Genomic DNA, 18,490 nt, shown 5'->3' on the forward strand with positions numbered 1-18,490 from the left:
GGGGCGAGGGGCGGGACTGCGAGGTGGGCGGGGCCGCGCGGTGGGAGGGCCGCAGACGTGGAGTGGAGGGGTCGGTTCTTGAACTCGCGCGTTCTTGGCAACTGCGTGCAGAGGTCGTTAGGGCGCTCCGCCCGCCGCGCCGAGCGCGCGGCGTGGGCGGGGCAGCCGGAAAGTGCGCCCGTGCGGGTCCCGGGTGTTCCGTCGGTCCGCGGCTCGGGCTGCGCCCGCTCCCGCACACTCTTTGTTCCGGTCTTCTGGCCGCCCGCCCCACCCCTGGGGCCGCCAGCACCGCCTCCCCGCCCGGCGCCATGGCCGCTGCGGCCGGGGACGGCGCGGTGAAGCCGCTGCAGTGCGCCATGAAGCTAGCTAATGGGGCCATCGAGCTGGACACCGGCAACCGGCCTCGGGTGAGGCGAGGCGCGGCGGGCACGGCCCTCCCGCGAGGCCGGCGCGGTGGGCGTGGGCGAGGGCGGGGCCGTGGGTGGGCGCCGCCAGGACCCCACGGCGACGGCGGGGCGCTGGGCGCGGGTGTCGGCTGCTGACCTTGGACAGCTCCCTGGCTGTCTGCCCTCGGTTTTCCCGTCTGTTCAGCGAGTCGGGAATTCGAGACGCGCTTTTATTTGTCAAAGGGCTACAATCGGGTCCGCGGAGGAGCCTCCAAAGCGCAGCTGGCGGGCAGCTCCGCGTGCGCACTCCGGGCAGACGCTTAGGGTTAATGAGACTCCCACAGGGGACGGCATCCCGAACGGATTCACTGCGGCCCCTCCGAGCTGTGCCTTCCCCGCCGCCTCCGCCGCAGGCGGGGACGCTGTTCCTCGTTCCGGGAATGGGTGTCGATCCAAGGGTGGCGACCAGGTGGGAGAGCCGGCTGAGCCGCTCGCACGGGGCTGCGCGCATCTGGGGAACGCAAGCCGGTGCCCTACAAGTCAGAAATCCTTTCTGGAATCCATTTTATCCTAATCTCTGAGGTGTAGACTTCAACATGAATAATTTGAGAACCGGGATGCAGCACACACAGAACAAAACACCATGCTGTGGCTTCCCTATGCCCTGCTCTTTGTTCAGGGAGCACCAAACAGTATTCTCACTCCTGAAACTGGCAATATTCTCCTGTTCTAAACTCCTGCGTACCCAGGCAGTGGGGTTCAGGAAAGGAAGTTCCCAGAACCTAAGCCGGAAAGTGAGTCTAAACTTTGCAACATCACTCTCTCACGAACTTCCCAGAACGGCACAGGAAGGAAATTTTTAGCATAGTGAAAAATGACAGCAACTCACAAAGCCGCTTCCCCTGGCCACTGAAGGAGAATCCCAGTTCCTTCCTGTGCTGGAGAGAAAGGCAGTGGGAAGAGGGATGAACACTCAGCCGGGCATCTTTTCCTTCAAGTCTGGAGGAGAGGGACCCTATCAGTGCCCCAGGCAGGCCTGCTAATCAGCTAACCGCCTCAGGCTAGATACTCCTGTGTCTCTCAGAGATAAGCAGACAGCACTATTCCTGTGTTTTCTTCTATTCAATTTTTTTTTATTTTGTATTAAGTGAGAGTCTGGGAGACACAGAAACAGACTCCCGCATGCATCCTGGCTGGGATTCACTTTGCAAGCCCCCTACAGGGCAATGCTCTGCTCATCTGGGGCTTCTGCTTTGTTGCTCGGCAACTGAGCTATTTCAGCACCTGAGGTGAGGTCATGGAGCTATTTTCAGTGCCTGGGCCAACTTGTTCCAACCATTCAAACCGTAGCTGTGGGACAGAAAGAGAAGGGGGAGGGGTGGAGAAGTAGATGGTCGCTTTTTTATTTTTATTTTTTTGTGGCAGAGACAGAGTCAGAGAGAGGGACAGATAGGGTCAGACAGACAGGAAGGGAGAGAGATGAGAAACATCAATTATTTGCTGTGGTTCCTTAGTTGTTCATTGATTGATTTCTCATATGTGCCTTGACCAGGGGGCTACAGCAGACTGAGTGACCCCTTGCTCGAGCCAGTGACCTTGGGTCCAAGCTGTTGAGCTTTTGCTCAAATCAGATGAGCCCGTGCTCAAGCTGGCAACCTCAGAGTCTCGAACCTGGGTCCTCCACATCCCAGTCCGATGCTCTATCCACTGTGCCACTGCCTGGTCAGGTGATGGTCACTTCTGTGTGCCCTGACCAAGAATCGAACCCGGATCTTCTATATACTGGGCTGATGCTCCACCGCTGAGCCAACCAGCCAGGGCCTGTGTTTCTCACAAGGGTAACAGGCAGGAGTGATGGAAGCCTTTGTCTCTACTGCCTAACTTCTGCCATTTCTCCTCCTCGGGAACAGGAAGCATATACAGAATACCTGAGAAGCATCCACTATATCTCCCAGGTGCTGCTGGAAGAAGTGGAAACCACCAAAGGTACAGCTCTTGGCCTCACCGCTGCTCCTGGGCGGGGCAGATTTTGGATACCTTTGCCCTTGGTGGGTTTCAGGCCTGGGCATGTGCTGTCCTGCCCACTTGGTCATTAGCAGAAGTTGAATGGGTGGGCACTCAGTAAGCATGAGCTATCATGGTGTGACGTGGAAACAGGAAAGGACAGGTGCACTGAGTGGTGAGATGAGGAGGGACACGACCACAGAGGGGTGAGCTGAGCAGAGGCTGAGGAAGCATTCCCAGCAGAGGTGTATGCAAAAGCCCTGAGCTGAGAGTGGGTGTGGGTACAAGGAAGGGCAGGAAGGCTGAAGAGGGTGAGGTGCAGTAGCAGCAGGCAAGGCCGTGGGTAGGACTGGTGCTGTTCTTATGGGAGAATTAGCTCATGGCAGCGCAGTGCAGAGAGGCCAGCACGGTGGCAGAGCCTCCTGGAGGTTCCCACAGTGAGAACGCCTGGAGGTAGAAGGGCTTGGGATGTTCTTTAAAGGTGGACCTCACCTGACTTGCTGGAGGGGAAGACGGTGAGCTGCTGGTGGGGAGCAGTAAGATGGGGTGCAGGGAAAACTTGTGAAGGAGGGGTAGAGAGCTCTACCACAAGCACACTCTACTGGAAGTGTGCAGCAGACCAATGTACAAAGGCACAGTGGTCAGGGAGAGGTGGGAGTCAAAAGAATTGGAGCTGTCCTAGGAAGCCAGTGAGCTTAGCAGAGCTCTGGGCACTCGTATTGAGGACTGGGAGGAGCTTGATGGCAGTAGCCCCTGGGGTAGGCTGGAGGAGAGAGACCCTGAGCAGTCAGTCTGGGGGAACTCGAAATTGGGCAGACAGGGGGGGGTGAGGACAGTTTCAGTGGGCGGATGAGATGAGGCTGGCTCTGAAGAAAGGAGGTGGGTCAGGAACTGGGCCTGTGGTGTCCAGGAACTTTTGGGTGGCAGCTGCTATAGTAGTGCTGCTGGTAGGAACAAGGCCCAGAGGAGGGGTGCAGAACGGAAGCCCTGGGGAGGCAGCGGGTGGTTGAGCACAGCCAGAGGCTGGGAAATGGGTGACGAAGCTGCCTCTGTGAAGTGGCCCATGGCTGGTGGCCCACCTGGAGGAGGGGCTGTAGGCATAAGTGAAGTCCTCAGGAACAAAAGCCCTCTTAGGTAGAAAGGGGGCTCTGATGGTGCAGCTGAGATGAGAGGATAGTCAGTCAGATGCTGGGCTGGCCAAGCTCAGAGCCCAAGGCAGATAGATGGTCAGAGATGAAGGGTAGGTGGACTGTCCCAGGAGTCAGAGGTTAGAAGACAGCAAATGTGCTCTTGTTTTTATCTCAGCAAGAATCTGGTTAGTGCCTGACCAGGTGGTGGCGCAGTGGGTAGAGCATCAGACTGGGATGCGGAGGACCCAGGTTCAAGACCCCGAGGTTGCCAGCTTGAGCACAGGCTCATCTGGTTTGAGCAAAGATCACCAGCTTGGACCCAAGGTTGCTGGCTCTAGCAATGGGTTACTCGGTCTGCTGCAGCCCCATGGTCAAGGCACATATGAGAAAGCAATCAATGAACAACTAAGGTCTCACAACGAAAAACTAATAATTGATGCTTCTCATCTCTTTCCATTCCTGTCTGTCTGTCCCTATCTATCCCTTTTCTGACACTCTCTCTGTCTTTATAGAAAAAAGAAAAAAGAAAAATAATCTGGTTAGTGATTGGAGTGATGGTGACCAGTCTTCTTGTCCCTTGCTCCCCAGAACCTGGGGAGACTGTGCCCCTGGATACTTTGAAGATGCTGAAACTGGCAGAGCAGTGTCTGGAGAGGGCCCAGTCGACAGCTGCCAAGCTTGGTGGGTCCAGCAGAAGGTTTTCCTGGGCATTCCCCCTCAAGTCTGTCTCCTCTGTGGAATGTGGAGCCCTGTGCTGACGTGTGTCTGTGTCTTGCAGGGAAAGCATGCACGAAGCCAGCCGTGCCTGTGGCTGCCCCTGTGCCCTCACCTGCCAGCCGACACCGCCGGGTATACTCAGATGAAGGGGGGAAGCTCCTCCCATTTCTGCCGCCTGAGATCTTCCAGAGGCTTCAAGTGGTAGAGTCGCAAAGCTCTAAGAAGTAAGAGGGGGCAAAATGGGAGGTGGGCTGAATCTGGGTTGGAGGTCAGGCAAAGGGAGCTAATCCTGGTGAGTCCCGGAATAGAATACCCTTGTACCTAGCAGAAACTAAATGTAAATTGTCTTTGGATAAAAGCACCTTCCACTTTCATAAACTAAGTAGCACACAGTCCAAGATAACCAAGAACAAACAGAAGTAAGAATCTACGAAGGAATGACGGCAGAAACAGACCTACAGAGTCTTCAAGTAGAATTATCAGACATTGCTTATAAAATGACCATGGTCTCTGTAATCAGAGAAATAAAAAGCAAGTGTGAAAATACCTACAGGGAAAAAAAAAATACCTGCAAGGAACAAGGCCTGGCCTAGCAAATAAAGAACCAAATAGAAACAAAATGAAAAATATAGTACCAACATTATTGTTAAAAACTAAGTGGCAACAGTAACAACAAATTACAGTTGATCCTTGAACAACTGAAGAGTTTAGGGCACCAAACACCCTCACAGTAGAGAAACTGGGCATAACTTCAGTTGGCCTCTGAATACATAATTCCCAACAGCAGATCAAAAAAACAGTTGACCCTTAACATGAGTTTAAACTGTGCCCATTTATATGTTGATTTTTAAGTAAACTTAATAAGTATAACCTGCATATAAGTAGACCTGTGCAGTTCAAACCTGTGTTGTGCAGGGTCAGTTGTATATCTTCCAGTAAAAACCCACACGTGCACAAAATGACAAGTTTCTAACAACAGAGTTAGACACAGCTAAAGAGAGAATTAGTGAACTGGATAAGAGGTCAAAGGACATCCAGAACAACTCCACACACACACACAAAACACAGAAAATTAGGGAGATAGAAGGTCTAACATAAGGTTAGTGAAGTTCCAGAAAAGGAGAAAAAAGACAGGAGAGGTGTGTTGTTTGAAGACACAATGGCAGTTCTCTAAAATTGATGAAAAAATCAGGACACAGATGCCAGCATCTCAGGTAGGATAAACAGGAGAACCAGCTTTTCCTGGCCCTGCTGCCGCCAGGCCTCAGGGGCCACTGCTCCTCAGGAGTCTTTCAGGCCCCTCGTTTCTCCCAGTGCAGCCCCGAGGGAGGGCCAGGCACAGGACTTCCACCCAGGACAGACTCACTCCCCCACCCAGGAAAGCAGGAAGACATGCAAACAAAGCACCGTGGTGGGTGGCTCTTGGTAGCTGTTATCCAATAGACATGGTTCTCCCATTTGTGGGTTGCAAACTAATCGGTTTGGCTCACATGGAGCCTTTAAAGTTTCATGTTGTTGCCAAACACAAGATTGCTTTGCATCAAAGTCTGATGTCCAGCTTCCTGTGAAAAGTCAGCAGTCTGGGCAACAGGACACCCACATTTCAGCGGGGAGGGGTCCAGTCCACCCAGACCTCCTCTCTCCTTTATACTTCCTGCTGGACCCCATCACTATTTCTTCAGCTTCTGGTCTCAGGGCTGGGTCAGGAAGGGTCCTTAGGTCACCAGAGCATTCCTGGGCTTCCTGGGACAGCAGTTTGTCATCATTTCTAGGGAGCTGACACCCCTGGAGGAGGCCTCCCTACAGAATCAGAAGTTGAAGGCTGCATATGAGGCTCGGATGGCTCGTCTGGACCCTAGCCAGGCTCTGCAGAAGACATCGCTGGTGAGTGGGTCCCGGGGAGGTTCTGTGTTGGTGGGGAGAGAAGCAGGCCTTATTCCCCCCTCCCCTCCTAGACCCTGTCCCTGCAGCGGCAGATGATGGAGAACCTGGTGATCGCCAAAGCTCGGGAGGAGACTGTATCCTTTCCATCATTCATGGGGGAGATGCAGGATGTGACCTTGAGCTGAGAGAGAACGGGTGGGGGGAGTACAGGTGACAGGGTTGGGGAATGGGAACAGAATTCTTCCAGCTTCGAGAGAGGCACGTCCTCAGGGAATGGTCCCCCCACCAACTCCCAGCCTTTGCAAAGACCGTCCTCCTCTCCATCCTTCAAGTCACCTTGGGGCTTGCCTTCCCCCCCAAAGTGGGTGCCCATCCTCTGGCCCTGCTGTGTCCTCTGGCATGCCTGGCGAGACCCTACCACCTGGAGGGCGGAGGCATCGCCCCTGCCTGCTGGACTCTGTGTCCACTGTGGGCACTGGGTCAAGAAGGGTCCTGTGCTGGCCTGGGCTCAGTGCACGTGTGCAGGGGCTATCAGACACTGCCTTAACTCTCCACCCAGCTGCAGAGGAAGATGGAGGAGCGCCGGCTGCGGCTCCAGGAGGCTGCCAACAGGTGCGTCCCTCCTGTGGTCGCAGCCTCAAGGCATCCGGGAGGCTGGTGGGGTCCCCTGCCAGGCGGCCTGAGGCCCCAGCCTGGTCCCTTCTCTGCAGGAGGTTCTGCAGTCAGGTTGCGCTGACACCGGAAGAGCGGGAGCAGCGAGCCCTGTATGCTGCCATCCTCGAGTACGAGCAAGACCACGTAAGTCCTGTGGGCAGCAAGCGCCCGTGTGTGGTGAGGTTCACGTGCTGTGGTTCCTGAGGGCGGGGTTTGGGGAGGTTCACGTGCTGTGGTTCCTGAGGGCGGGGGTTTGGGGAGGGTCACGTGCTGTGGTTCCTGAGGGTGGAGTTTGGGGAGGGTCACGTGCTGTGGGTCCTGAGGGCGGGGTTTGGGGAGGGTCACGTGCTGTGGTTCCTGAGGGCGGGGTTTGGGGAGGGTCACGTGCTGTGGTTCCCGAGGGCGGGGTTTGGGGAGGGTCACGTGCTGTGGTTCCTGAGGGTGGAGTTTGGGGAGGGTCACGTGCTGTGGGTCCTGAGGGCGGGGTTTGAGGAGGGTCACGTAGGTCTGATGGCAATAGCTCTTCCCTGCCTCCCAGGGTGTCAGTAGCTGGTCTTTTGGGTGCAGCTGTGGTGAGGGGGTGGGGAGAGAGAAAGGGTGTCCCATCGTGGGGGTCCTGCCATGCTTTCCTCCAAGGTGTCCTGTCTTGCAGGACTGGCCAAAGCACTGGAGAGCCAAGCTCAAGAGGAGCCCTGGAGACCTGTCCCTGGTGTCCAGCCTGGTGTCCCACCTGCTCAGGTACAAGACCCGAAGGTCCCTGTCCTCTGGCTGCTGGCTGAAGGAGTGGTGGGGAAGAGGTGAATGAGGAGGCCTGGGGCTCATGCTCTCTGGCCTCAGGGCACTAGTCCTCTTGCCCCAGTGCTGTTTAATCGGCCACTCACTGCTTTCTCCGAGGTGGGAAGGGTCAGGCTTTATGTACAACATTCCCTCTTGAGGAAAGAATAGGAGAGGTGCTTCTCTGGACTAGGGAATGTGGGACAAGGGCCAGCTGGCTCAGCCCCTGCAAGGGGACTGCATCCCCTCCAACCTGGGCTCCCCCAGCTGTGCCCACACACGTGGCCTCCACTTCTGCTCACAGCGTTCCCGACCACCCCATCTCGCAGCTCCTGAAGAAGCTCCAGTGTGCGGTGTACCGGGCGCTGTACCCCGTCGTGAGCAGGGGCACCGTGGCCGCCTCAGCCCCAGGCTGCTGCTCCCTGCCCCCTGACGCTGACGGGCTGCTGGCTCCTGGAAGCCGGCGGCTCCGGCCCTCACAGAGCCTCTACTGCATGCTGTCCCCCCCGGAGCCCAGCCTGGCCCCACGGCCCCCTGAAGGGCCCCCTGCTAGCCCCCCCACACCTCCTCTCCAACCCGGGCCTCCCGACAGAGGGTTGGATAGCAGCCCTAAGGGGCCTTCCTCACCCCTGGCAGGCAAGGACAGCTCCTTCGAGGACCTGGAACAATTCTTGGCCACTTCTGAGAGGTGGGGCCCGGGCCCTGGGGGGTGGCCTGAGCCTCCAACCTCAGGGGTACAGGCGGAGCCGCTGCTGGAGCAGCTGAGGAGCACCGTGACGGACATCCATGATGCTGTTGGTGAGGGCTGCTCCCCAGGGCGGGGGCTGAGCTGTTCTCACTCTGAAGCGGGCAGCAGCTGAGCTAGGCTCTGGGAGGGGGGGCAGCCAGACCAGCCCTGACCTGCAGAGCCCTCTCCTCCACCCTTCTCTGGCCAAACATCCTGCTTACCAGACTGGCACCCACCCTACCTCTGGGAACAGCGGGGCTGGCTGTGGGGTCTCCTTCCATTACCCATGTCTCACTGGGTGCCATGGGGAGGTGCAGCTGGTCCTTTGCAGCTTTGTGGTTGGGGACAGTCTGCTGTCAGAGCCTCCAGCAGCCACGTGGTCCTAGCTGTTGGATCAGGTCAGACTCAGTGTCCTTCCAAACCAAGGACTGTCAGATGTGTGTAGCCTGGTGGTGCCGATGGCTCCTCTGCCCAGCTCTTTGCATTCTGAGAATAGTGTGTGGGTTCCCTAAGGGTGGGGCCCTGGGGTGGCCAGTGACTTCCAAGTCCCTTCCAAGGAGGAGGGCTTTCAGGGTTTTCTGAGAACTGGCGATGGTGGCATGGCAGTCAGAGGCTTTGTTCTCACTGTGGGCGGGGGTGGGGGCGGGGAGCAGCTCTCTGAGGGACCTGGGGCAGGTTCCCCCCACCCTGCGTCTCAGGGTGGGTTCCCATATCCTTGGGCAGGTGTCCCTCATCCCCAGGGGGGTACCCCATCTCTCTGAGCCTGAGATTTCTTGTTTTCGAATATGCTGCTAACGTTTCTCGGGGTTCCTGCAGTTTGGGGTCCACCTCTTTTCAGGAAGAGCCCATCCTCTGCTCTTCCCAGGTGTGCCTCCTCAGCCCCTCGGGGGAGCTGGGTCTGGCCCTGTGAGCACCCAGGGATGAGGGTCTGGACTCCCAGCTCTGATCCTGGCCACATGGACACCTCAGGGGGTGGTGTGAAGGGGAGTGGAAGGAGGGCCAGGCATCTCCCTCCCCACCGAGCCAGGACACTGGCTGTGGCCCTAGCCACACTGAGGCTGGACCTGGGGGGACAGAGAGGAGGTGGTGGGTGGCGGGCTTGTCTGGGTGATGTCCAGGGGCTGCCAGCTGGCCCCACGTGCCTTGTGCCGGCTCTGTCCCGGCAGACAGGCTGCTTTCGCTGACCCTCCTGGCTTTCGAAGGCCTGAACACGGCCGCCTCCAAGGACCGCTGCCTGGCTTGCATTGAGGAACCGTTCTTCTCCCCACTGTGGCCCCTGCTGCTGGCCCTCTACAGGTGCTGCCAGCCCGGGTCCTGCACAGCGTCCCCCACATGTCACTGCCCCACCCCATCCCGCACACTCTGCTTCCCCTGGTGCTTACACTGAGGTCATCCTCAGCTGCTGCTGGTTTGCCTGTGGGGCCACATCCACCCTCCTGGGACTCGGGCATGGCCAGCTTCCCCCGCCCTGCCTCTGTCCTCAGGGCAGGGTCCCTTGGGCCACTGAGCCTGGCCTCTCTTGGCCCCAGGAGTGTGCACCGCCCCCGGGAGGCCGCCCTGAGCAGGAGCATGGAGCTCTACAGGAACGCGCCCCCAGCTGCTGTCGGCATCCCCGCCAAGTTGCTCCCTCGGGACCCTGAGGCCCCGGGAGCCAGTGCCTACCCCTACTGTGCAGCAGCCCAGGAGCTGGGGCTGCTGGTCCTGGAGAGCTGCCCCCAGAAGAAGCTGGAGTGCATTGGTGAGGGGGTGTTGGGAAGAGGGCAGGGGGGAGGTGGTCAGACGAGATGGCGTCCTGTCCCAGTGAATGGTTCAGGGCCTGTGAGCTTTGTCTCTGAGCTGCAGGTCTTTCTTCTGTTGAATGTGGTGCGTCCCATGGGACATGAGTGGTGTGAGTGAGAAACACTCGGGAGGGATCATCCACATGACAGGCGTAGGGGCAGTGCCAGGTGCTCAGAGCTGCTCTGATTGCTGGCTTTCCTGGGACGGACTCCCCTACCCTTCACCCAAAACCTTGCTTCTGTGCTGCAGTCCGGGCCCTGCGGGTCATCTGTGCCTGTGCCGAGGGCTACTACCGGGCCCAGGAGCCTGCACTCGAGGCGGGACCACAGCCTGGCACCGCTGCCATGTGAGTGCTGGGAGGGCACGGCCTGGGCTGGATACTGGGCACATGAGGGGCTGCCTTCAGGGACGGGTGAAGAGAGGACCCTTCTACTCTGCCCCGGAAACGAGGGCCACAGTTCCCTGCCCTGCAGGAGGCATCCTCACCCAGGAGGGCACAAGGACTTTGGGCTACAGTCCCGTGGATGACCAAGTCCCACTCCTCTGGGCCGGGCTTCTTAGGGTCAGGGACCCTCTTGCTAATCTGATAAAATTCCCCTAGAGTGCGGAGGACCCGGGTTCGATTCCCGGCCAGGGCACACAGGAGAAGCGCCCATTTGCTTCTCCACCCCTCCGCCGCGCTTTCCTCTCTGTCTCTCTCTTCCCCTCCCGCAGCCAAGGCTCCATTGGAGCAAAGATGGCCCGGGCGCTGGGGATGGCTCTGTGGCCTCTGCCCCAGGCGCTAGAGTGGCTCTGGTCGCAACATGGCGACGCCCAGGATGGGCAGAGCATCGCCCCCTGGTGGGCAGAGTGTCGCCCCTGGTGGGCGTGCCGGGTGGATCCCGGTCGGGCGCATGCGGGAGTCTGTCTGACTGTCTCTCCCCGTTTCCAGCTTCAGAAAAATGAAAAGGAAAAAAAAAAAAATTAGGAGCGCTCATTCCAGAAACGTGCTTGGCCCCTCTGCTGCACACCTGGGGAAGCCACCTAGCTTAATGAAGAGCTTGCTCCCTGTACTGTGCCCCCAGCCCTGGGGTTCCTGCATCTCCTTGCCCCACCCTCTCTAGGTGGGGTGGGGGTTTCCTCACCTGGGTGCTACTGTGTGGGGCTCTGAGGCCTCATTCTGCCTCAGTTTCACCTGGACCTGCCTGTGGCCTGCAACCTCCTGTCCTGGTGCTGACCTGAGGCCAGCATTCCCACAGCACCTGCAGAGACGCTCCCTCCTGCCACCCTGCCCCAGGGTCATCCCAAAGCCACTTGTCATTGCAGTCTGGTGGGCGGGCTGTAGCACGGCCTGCCCACACCCAGGGGTCTGCAGGTGACAGATACATCACTAGAAGTGTGAGCTGAGTGTGAGGTCAGCAGGGAGGAGTCCACCCATGCAGAGGAAAACAGATGCTCTCCCCACTCACCCCACAGCCAGGGTGCTTGGCCTCAGTGGGAGGTTTCACGGGGGCTCCAGCCTGGCTCCCACAGGCCCCCTTCACCAGGTTGCCATCTGGCTTCCAAGTGAGTTGCTGCAGGCGACCCAGTTCTAGGACTGAAAGTAGTTCCTGGTCTGGTTCCAGCCCTCACTAGGTAGCTCGCTCTTCTGGGCATCCGAGTCCCAGCAGCTGTGCAGTGCCTGGGGATGTGGAGCAAAGCCACAAGCAGGAGCTCATTGTGTGAGAGGCCTCCCCAGTCAGATTCAAGACACACACTGCCTCATGCTCTCTCTAGAGACCATTAGTCATGGGCCATTGGGTTCTGGGGGTCCCCCAGGACCTCTCTCCCCACTCAGCTCACTTAGATACCTCTTACAGAGGGTCTGGGGTGCCCGATATGCTGAGCTGAGTGACGCTTGATCTCAGGAGTGAGCAGGCTTCCTGGGACCTGGACCATCCCCTCCATTATCCTGCCCACCAGATTCAGGCACGCTTGTGAGGTTGCAGCTGTCCCCACTGTCCACCGTGGGGACTTATTTGGAGATGACTTGGCCGCTCCTAGGTACTTTGTGCAGAGAGAGCAGCCAGCAAGCCCAGGACCACTCCAAGGGCAGAGCTGGGGGTTTGGGGATTGAACAGCATCACTGGCCCCCCGGAGCCTCCTGGCCAGCCATGCCTCTGTCTGACAGCGGTGCTGATGACCTCCTGCCCATCCTGTCCTTCGTGGTGCTGAGAAGCGGCCTCCCTCAGCTGGTGTCCGAGTGTGCTGCTCTGGAGGAGTTCATCCACGAGGGGTAGGAGCCCCAGGCTGGGGAGCTGGGCATGCGTTCCCAGCTGGGGTCCACCTGTACACATGGCCACAGTCCCTCTTCCCAGCCCCTTTGTGCCACCCCTTGCTCACACTGTGTGGGCTGGGGGTGGAGGAGCTGGGGGGCCAAGCCCTGAGCACCATCTTCCTGTCCCCTGCTCAACCTCCCTGAAATTCCTCTGGGACCTCAGTGTCTAGGTCCTGCTCCCTGAGGGCACATGCCCCTTCTACAATGCCAGGGCCTGCTTGTATCCTCTCCAGTGACGGGTGCTGCCTCCACACAGGTACCTGATTGGAGAAGGGGGCTACTGCCTGACGTCACTGCAGAGTGCCCTGAGTTATGTGGAGCTGCTGCCTCGGGGGGCCCTGGGCAAGTAGAGGAGGACGGGACCTGCGGAGGACTGTCCAGGAGCCATGTGGACCGAGCTCTGCAGCTTTTGTTCCCACTAACTCGACATCTGCCCACAGGGGCTGCTCCTGGCAGGATGGGGCTAAGCTGAGTCAGTTCTCAGGAACCAGGCCCTTCTCTTTCCTGTTCCAGCCTCCAAGAGGCCCTGTGCAGGAAACCAGAGCTGTGGGCTCCCTTGGGGGCACAAGGGCAGAGCAAACATGGGCCTTCGGTGTCCTGTGACAGCTCCCTGAGCCATTTTCTTGTCAGAGTCACGATGAGAGCTTGTCAGCCCCTGCCCCTGGAGTCTTGGGGCCCAGGTGGTTTGAGACTGCACTGTTTATTTATTGGGCATTGACCACTCCACTCTCCCCTGGAGGCCCAGGCATCCCTGGGGCACCCACCTATGTCTGAGGGCTCTGGGCCACATTCCCACCCTTGACAGTAGACATCGGACACCTCCTGGCAAGTTCCTAACCATGCACATACCCTGTGGGTCAGTGTGAACCAGAGGGTCAGTGCCTGCCTGTAGCCGTCTGCTCTGACTCGACATGCCTGGCAGCTGCTGACCTGACTGAAAATAAAGAGGTCACTGATGTCTCACTCTGTGTAGCTTGCCTGCTCCTCACTCACTGGCTGGGTGGAGGCCTAGGCAGTACAGCCACGTCTCGACTGACCAGCAGGAGCCAGACTCCCAGAGACCACTAGCATTTACCACACCAGGCTCGTCCCCCAGGCTGTGCAGGAGGATAGCTCTGGGGTGGCCTTAGGGAAGGATGCTCTACCGAGCCCAGTGGGTTGGCAGGGTTGGAGGTCACACCTGGGCAGAACCTGAGCCCAGAGCACTCTGCCCAGAGGGCTCTCAGGAGTAGGTTTTGTGGCAAACACACTTGGGCGCACCGAGCAGTGGTAGCTGCAACAATGGGAGAAGACAGGGCACACAGTTGGGCCCTACTCATGGGCAGCACCTGCAGGGAGGGAGGGGCCCCAGCAACCTGGGTGGCCACAGAGATGGGTGGTGTGGATCCAGCCACAGCAGATGCTGGTCATGAGAGCAGTGTCAGGTTCTCTGGGAAAGGCTCTTACAAAACAGTGACAGTTGGCATTTATTGGGCCAGTGTTCCAGGCCTTCTGCAGGTTTGCCCCTCGAGAAGCCCGTGAGGTAACAGCCCAGGGAGGTGAAGTGCCTTCTCCTGCTCACATCTCATGGTGATGGGGCTGGGTTTGAGCCTAGCAGGTCAACTTTAGAGGCCAGTGGGCATCTGGAGCCGCTGTCTTGGGGTCTTTTGTGGGCTGGGGTCCCCTGCCCACCAGCGCCCACCGACTCACTCTGCCAGGTAAGGCGGAGTCCCGCCCTGCGTCCGACTTCTAGGTGGCGGGTTCTCCTGCCGTGCGTTCCCGAGGGCCTGGCCAGAGAGAGCGGGGCACGGCCATCCGAGCCCCGGTGCTCGCCTCGGTGGAACGGGCTGCTGGGACACACCCATTTACTAAGCCCGTGAACCGCACGGGCGACGCGGGAGCAGGAGGCCGTACGCGTGCTCGGCGGGGCGGGACTGCGGTGGTCCTCCGGGACCAAAGCCAAGGCCGCTGCCCCCGCGGAAACTAGTACGGCCCCACCCCGCACCGCCAAAGTCAGTCTGGGGTGGGTGGGTCCTGGTTCAGGCCCCGCCCCGAGCGTCAGGGCCAAGGCGGAGGAGCGGCGTCGGCTCCTGGCGGGAGCGCAGCGCTGCAGGAGAGGCCCGAGCTGAGCGGCGGGCGTCTGGGGACCGACAGGTAGTGCGGTCACCCGCGGGGCTGACGGCAGGGTCTGGTGGCCAGAGGCTGTCTGTCCAGGAGGGGGCACTTAGCTGGCGGGCGGGGCGGGTTTCCAGGAAGTGGGTTGCTGTAGGTACCCGGGGCCGCTCGGCTGGCGAGGACAAGGTCGCCTGGCTGGAGGGGGCCCGTGGACGCTGGGTGGCGGCTCTGGGGGCGCATGGCTGGCGGGGAGCGGCCTCTGGCTCCTAAAACCCTGCCCGCTCGCCAGGATGGGCAGCAGCTCTCTGTCGGAGGACTACCGCCTGTGCTTGGAGCGCGAGCTGCGGCGCGGACGCGCAGGCGTGTGCGGGGACCCGTCGCTGCGCGCGGTGCTCTGGCAGATTCTGGTGGAAGACTTCGACCTGCACGGGGCGCTGCAGGACGACGCGCTGGCGCTGCTCACCGACGGCCTGTGGGGCCGCGCCGACCTGGCCCCCGCGCTGCGCGGCCTGGCCCGCGCCTTCGAGCTGCTGGAGCTGGCCGCCGTGCACCTGTATCTACTGCCCTGGAGGAAGGAGTTCACCACCATCAAGGTAGGGCGCCGGCCGAAGAGGCCTCCTTGCCCAGTAGTCCGGGAAGAGGGATTTCAGGTGTCCTTAGCCCGGAGGTCTCAGGGCTCAGAGCGCGCCAGGAGGCCTGTGTGTGTTGGGGCAGCTCTGGGTCGAGGTCCCCCTGGGCACTCCCAGCGCTGAGAATATAGGCTGGGCGGATCCTGCCCCTTAAAACTTGTGTCACTGCCCTCCCCAAAAGTGGCCTTTTGGCCCCAGTTGCCATAAATATCATAGGGCAGGCACACAGGAGGGACTAGAGGTTCCACAGTCACTCTAGTCTCTCCAGGACGTGGCTGGACCATTTATAGAGAAGGAAGCCAGGTGGGTGTACAGCTCTGAAGCCGTCAAGGGCTGGGCGGCCAGGCTGGGCACGAACCTAGTTTACCCCTCCACCCAGGTATGGAGGTTGTTGTCAGGCCTGGCCTGGTCCCTATAGGTGAGCTGCCGGCCAGCAGGTGGGGGCTGGTGGCCTGGTGCTTAATTGGGAAGAGTAGGCAGGTGATGATGTCACTGGGCACGTGGGCGAGCTGCCTCTCGGTTGCCATGGCAGCAGCAGCCTCTCTGGGGAGGTGAGCTTTGGAGCCCACTGCTCAGAGGACACCAGTTGGTTCGAGGTTCTAGGACTTTTATTAATGCATTCAGAGGGCAAGCCAGGGTCAATTTGGGCTTTGGTGTTGGGCCAATCTGGTTCTGCCCCCTCCTGGCTGGCTGTGTGGCTTTGGGCAAGTTCCCTAATCTCTGAAACCATAGCACAAATGGACTCAGGACTAGTCCAGTTTAGGTCCGTGCGTTGTAAAGGGAAGGCAAAGCCCCAAGCTCCAAGTACAGTGCTTGCACACAGTAGAGCTGTCATAAGGCTGACAAGGAGGTACTGTCAATATGCTGTGAGCAGAGTAGCGCTCCCAGGCTCCCAGGGTTGTGGAACTGTGGAGCTGGGAGACACAGTCATCATCCTAACGAGTCTTGGCCTGCTCTCACAACTTTGCAGTCCAGAAAGCACATAATCACCTGTCACGCCAGGGTGTCAGCCTGCTGCATGAGTCACGCACATGGTGGACTGCCACACAGTTGGGAAGAAGGTCCGGAAACAGGGAAAGCAGAGTTCAGAGCAGTGTGTGTAGGAGACTACCTGGTCAGGAGCAGACAGGCACCTTGGAAACTAATCAGAGTAGCTAACCCCAGGGGGACCCAGAAGGCGGCAAGATTTCTGAAGAGTAGGGTCTCTCTTTTGTTGACTCATGAGCCAGGAGAACAGATTCGTTTCTTAAACTGTGATGGCTGGGGCTGCCCCAGTCCATGAGACTCTGGGGGTGGCCCTGAGTGTCAGCACAGCTGCCAGGTACTGTCTAGTCACTTGGCACCTTGCTGCCATCTCGAGTGGGAGTGGTGGCCTCTGATGTTGGCCAAGGCCGAGGGCAGGGGCTGGGCGGATGCTGACTAGGTCCCTCCTTTGCAGATGTTCTCAGGGGGCTATGTGCATGTGCTGAAGGGTGCACTGTCAGATGACCTCCTCATCCAGAGCTTCCAGAAGATGGGCTATGTGCCCCGGGACAACCACTGCCTCATGGTGACTGCCTTGCCCCCCGCCTGCCAGCTGGTGCAGGTGGCCCTGGGCTGCTTCGCCCTGCGGCTGGAGTGTGAGATCCTGAGCGAGGTGCTGGCGCAGCTGGGCACCAGTGTGCTGCCCGCCGAGGAGCTGCTGCAGGCACGGCGAGCCAGCGCAGATGTGGCCTCCTGCGTGGCGTGGCTGCAGCAGCGGCTGGCCCGGGAAGAGGAGCCACCACCTCTGCCCCCCCGGGGTTCCCCGGCTATGTACCGGGCCCAGCTGGACCTGTACCGGGACCTGCAGGAGGACGAGGGCTCGGAGGAGGCCAGCCTGTACGGAGGGTCCTCTCCAGGCCCGGCCTCGCCTCCCTCAGAGCCAGCCTACAGGCCTCTGCTCTGGGAGCAGAGTGCCAAACTGTGGGGCACTGGGGGTGAGACCTGGGAGCCCCTGGAGGAGGCTGAGGCGTCGCAGCAAGCCAGCAGCCCACCCTACGGGGCCCTGGAGGAGGAAGAGCTGGCGCCTGGAGACTACCCCTTCCTCTCCCTGCACCGAGCGCTGCTGACTCGGCCTGGGGACCTGGCTGCCCCCAAAGCCCCTGGGAGCCCTGGGCGGGCCAGCCCCCAGCGTGTGCACAGGCCCGTCCCCGAGCCCCCGGGCTACCAGGCACATAGCTGCCTGGCCCCTGGTGCCCTGCCCGCCCTCTGCTGTGACACATGTCGCCAGCTGCACACTGTCCACTGTGCCGCCTTGCCTGCCTGCCGCCTGGGCCACGAGCTGCGTGCCCTGATTGGTGACACACAGCAGCGCCTGTGGCTGCAGCGTGCGGAGGTGGACACCCTGCTCTATGACCGCCCCGGGGCCCGACCTTAGGCCTAGCCAGGCCCCTGGTCAAGGGCTTTCCGGAGTGTTTCTGTGGTGCTTCTCCAGCCCTCATCCCTCCTCAGGCCTGGGCACCGGCTACCCTGGACACAGGAGGGGTCCTGAGCACAGTGATGGGTGTGGAGAGCCCAGGACCTACAAGGAGGAGGTGAGGTCTTGCCTTCTGTGGTAAGATCGTGCCTCAGGCCAGCCCCCACCCCTCGGGACCCAGACCCAGACCCACGCCTGAATGTGCCAGGTGGACGGACCTAGCCTGTGTGCCTGTCAAAGCACCTGAGCCTGTCCCCATGGAGGACCCCCTGCCCCTGTAAGGGCCCAGTGGTTAGCTAGTAGTTCCTGACCTGCTCCCTGCAGGTTGTGATTTGGGACATGCTGCCTCCCCCCAAGTGCCCAGGGGATTCTCCACACAGCAGTGTCCAGAGGAACCTGGAGGAACACTGAGCCTGAGCTCTGCTGGGCCCAGTCTGAGGGCTCTGGCAGGGGCACAGCTGACCTGGCCGTGGAACACCTGGACCCTCCTTGGGGTGTCACAGGTCAGCACTGAGTGCTGGCTGGACACTGGCCCCATATGCCCAGTCACAGCTGTGCAGGGGTTGCCCAGATGGGAGTAACCACCTGATCTCAAACCAGAGAGAGGTGGTGCCCAAACAAGAACAGAGCAGCCGGCAGTGCTGACGGAGCCTGGACAGACGCAGTCCCTTCTGGCTACCAGCACCCAGGCTTCCCATGAAGCCCACCCCGGGACCAATGGTGAAAGTTTGGCCGGGCACCAAACAGCTGCCCCTGAGGCACTCCCGAGGCCAAGGCAAGCGGGTGCAGCCCCTCTTCTGGGTCCACTGGCTCACAGAGCTGGAGGGTCTTCCTCCTGCCGTGGCCCTCGGGGCAGGTGCCGTCTCCTGCGCGGCCTCTCCCTGCCTGGTGCCCCCCGCCGTCCACCCCACCTGCCCTCCTTCCCACACTTGTCACAGGACCGAACCTCAAGTACATTAAAGGACACTGAATTCACCAG

The 18,490-nt window shown here is 59.9% G+C and overlaps 2 protein-coding genes across 3 annotated transcripts; both read left to right on the top strand.

Moving 5' to 3' along the window:
- The first annotated feature begins 103 nt into the window (after positions 1 to 103).
- On the top strand, positions 104 to 13,314 carry VPS9D1 (VPS9 domain containing 1). 2 transcript variants are annotated; one of them, XM_066242449.1, is made up of 15 exons: positions 104 to 407; positions 2,297 to 2,372; positions 4,109 to 4,201; positions 4,299 to 4,461; positions 6,010 to 6,121; positions 6,193 to 6,255; positions 6,681 to 6,733; positions 6,832 to 6,919; positions 7,428 to 7,513; positions 7,854 to 8,347; positions 9,479 to 9,572; positions 9,806 to 10,014; positions 10,305 to 10,401; positions 12,205 to 12,309; positions 12,608 to 13,314. In XM_066242449.1, exons 1-15 carry the CDS (start codon positions 309 to 311, stop codon positions 12,699 to 12,701), a joined length of 1,926 nt encoding a protein of 641 aa, XP_066098546.1. In that variant the 5' UTR covers positions 104 to 308; the 3' UTR covers positions 12,702 to 13,314. The 2 variants fall into 2 exon arrangements, with proteins under 2 accessions (XP_066098546.1, XP_066098545.1); XM_066242448.1 differs by having other exon boundaries at positions 106 to 407; positions 9,443 to 9,572.
- A 956-nt stretch (positions 13,315 to 14,270) lies between these two features.
- Positions 14,271 to 18,486, top strand: SPATA2L (spermatogenesis associated 2 like). The gene is made up of 3 exons (XM_066242454.1): positions 14,271 to 14,484; positions 14,735 to 15,038; positions 16,513 to 18,486. Exons 2-3 carry the CDS (start codon positions 14,736 to 14,738, stop codon positions 17,470 to 17,472), a joined length of 1,263 nt encoding a protein of 420 aa, XP_066098551.1. The 5' UTR covers positions 14,271 to 14,484; position 14,735; the 3' UTR covers positions 17,473 to 18,486.
- The last annotated feature ends 4 nt before the right edge of the window (positions 18,487 to 18,490 follow it).

This window comes from Saccopteryx bilineata, chromosome 9, assembly GCF_036850765.1.
Source record: "Saccopteryx bilineata isolate mSacBil1 chromosome 9, mSacBil1_pri_phased_curated, whole genome shotgun sequence".
Taxonomy (NCBI): Eukaryota; Metazoa; Chordata; class Mammalia; order Chiroptera; family Emballonuridae; genus Saccopteryx; species Saccopteryx bilineata.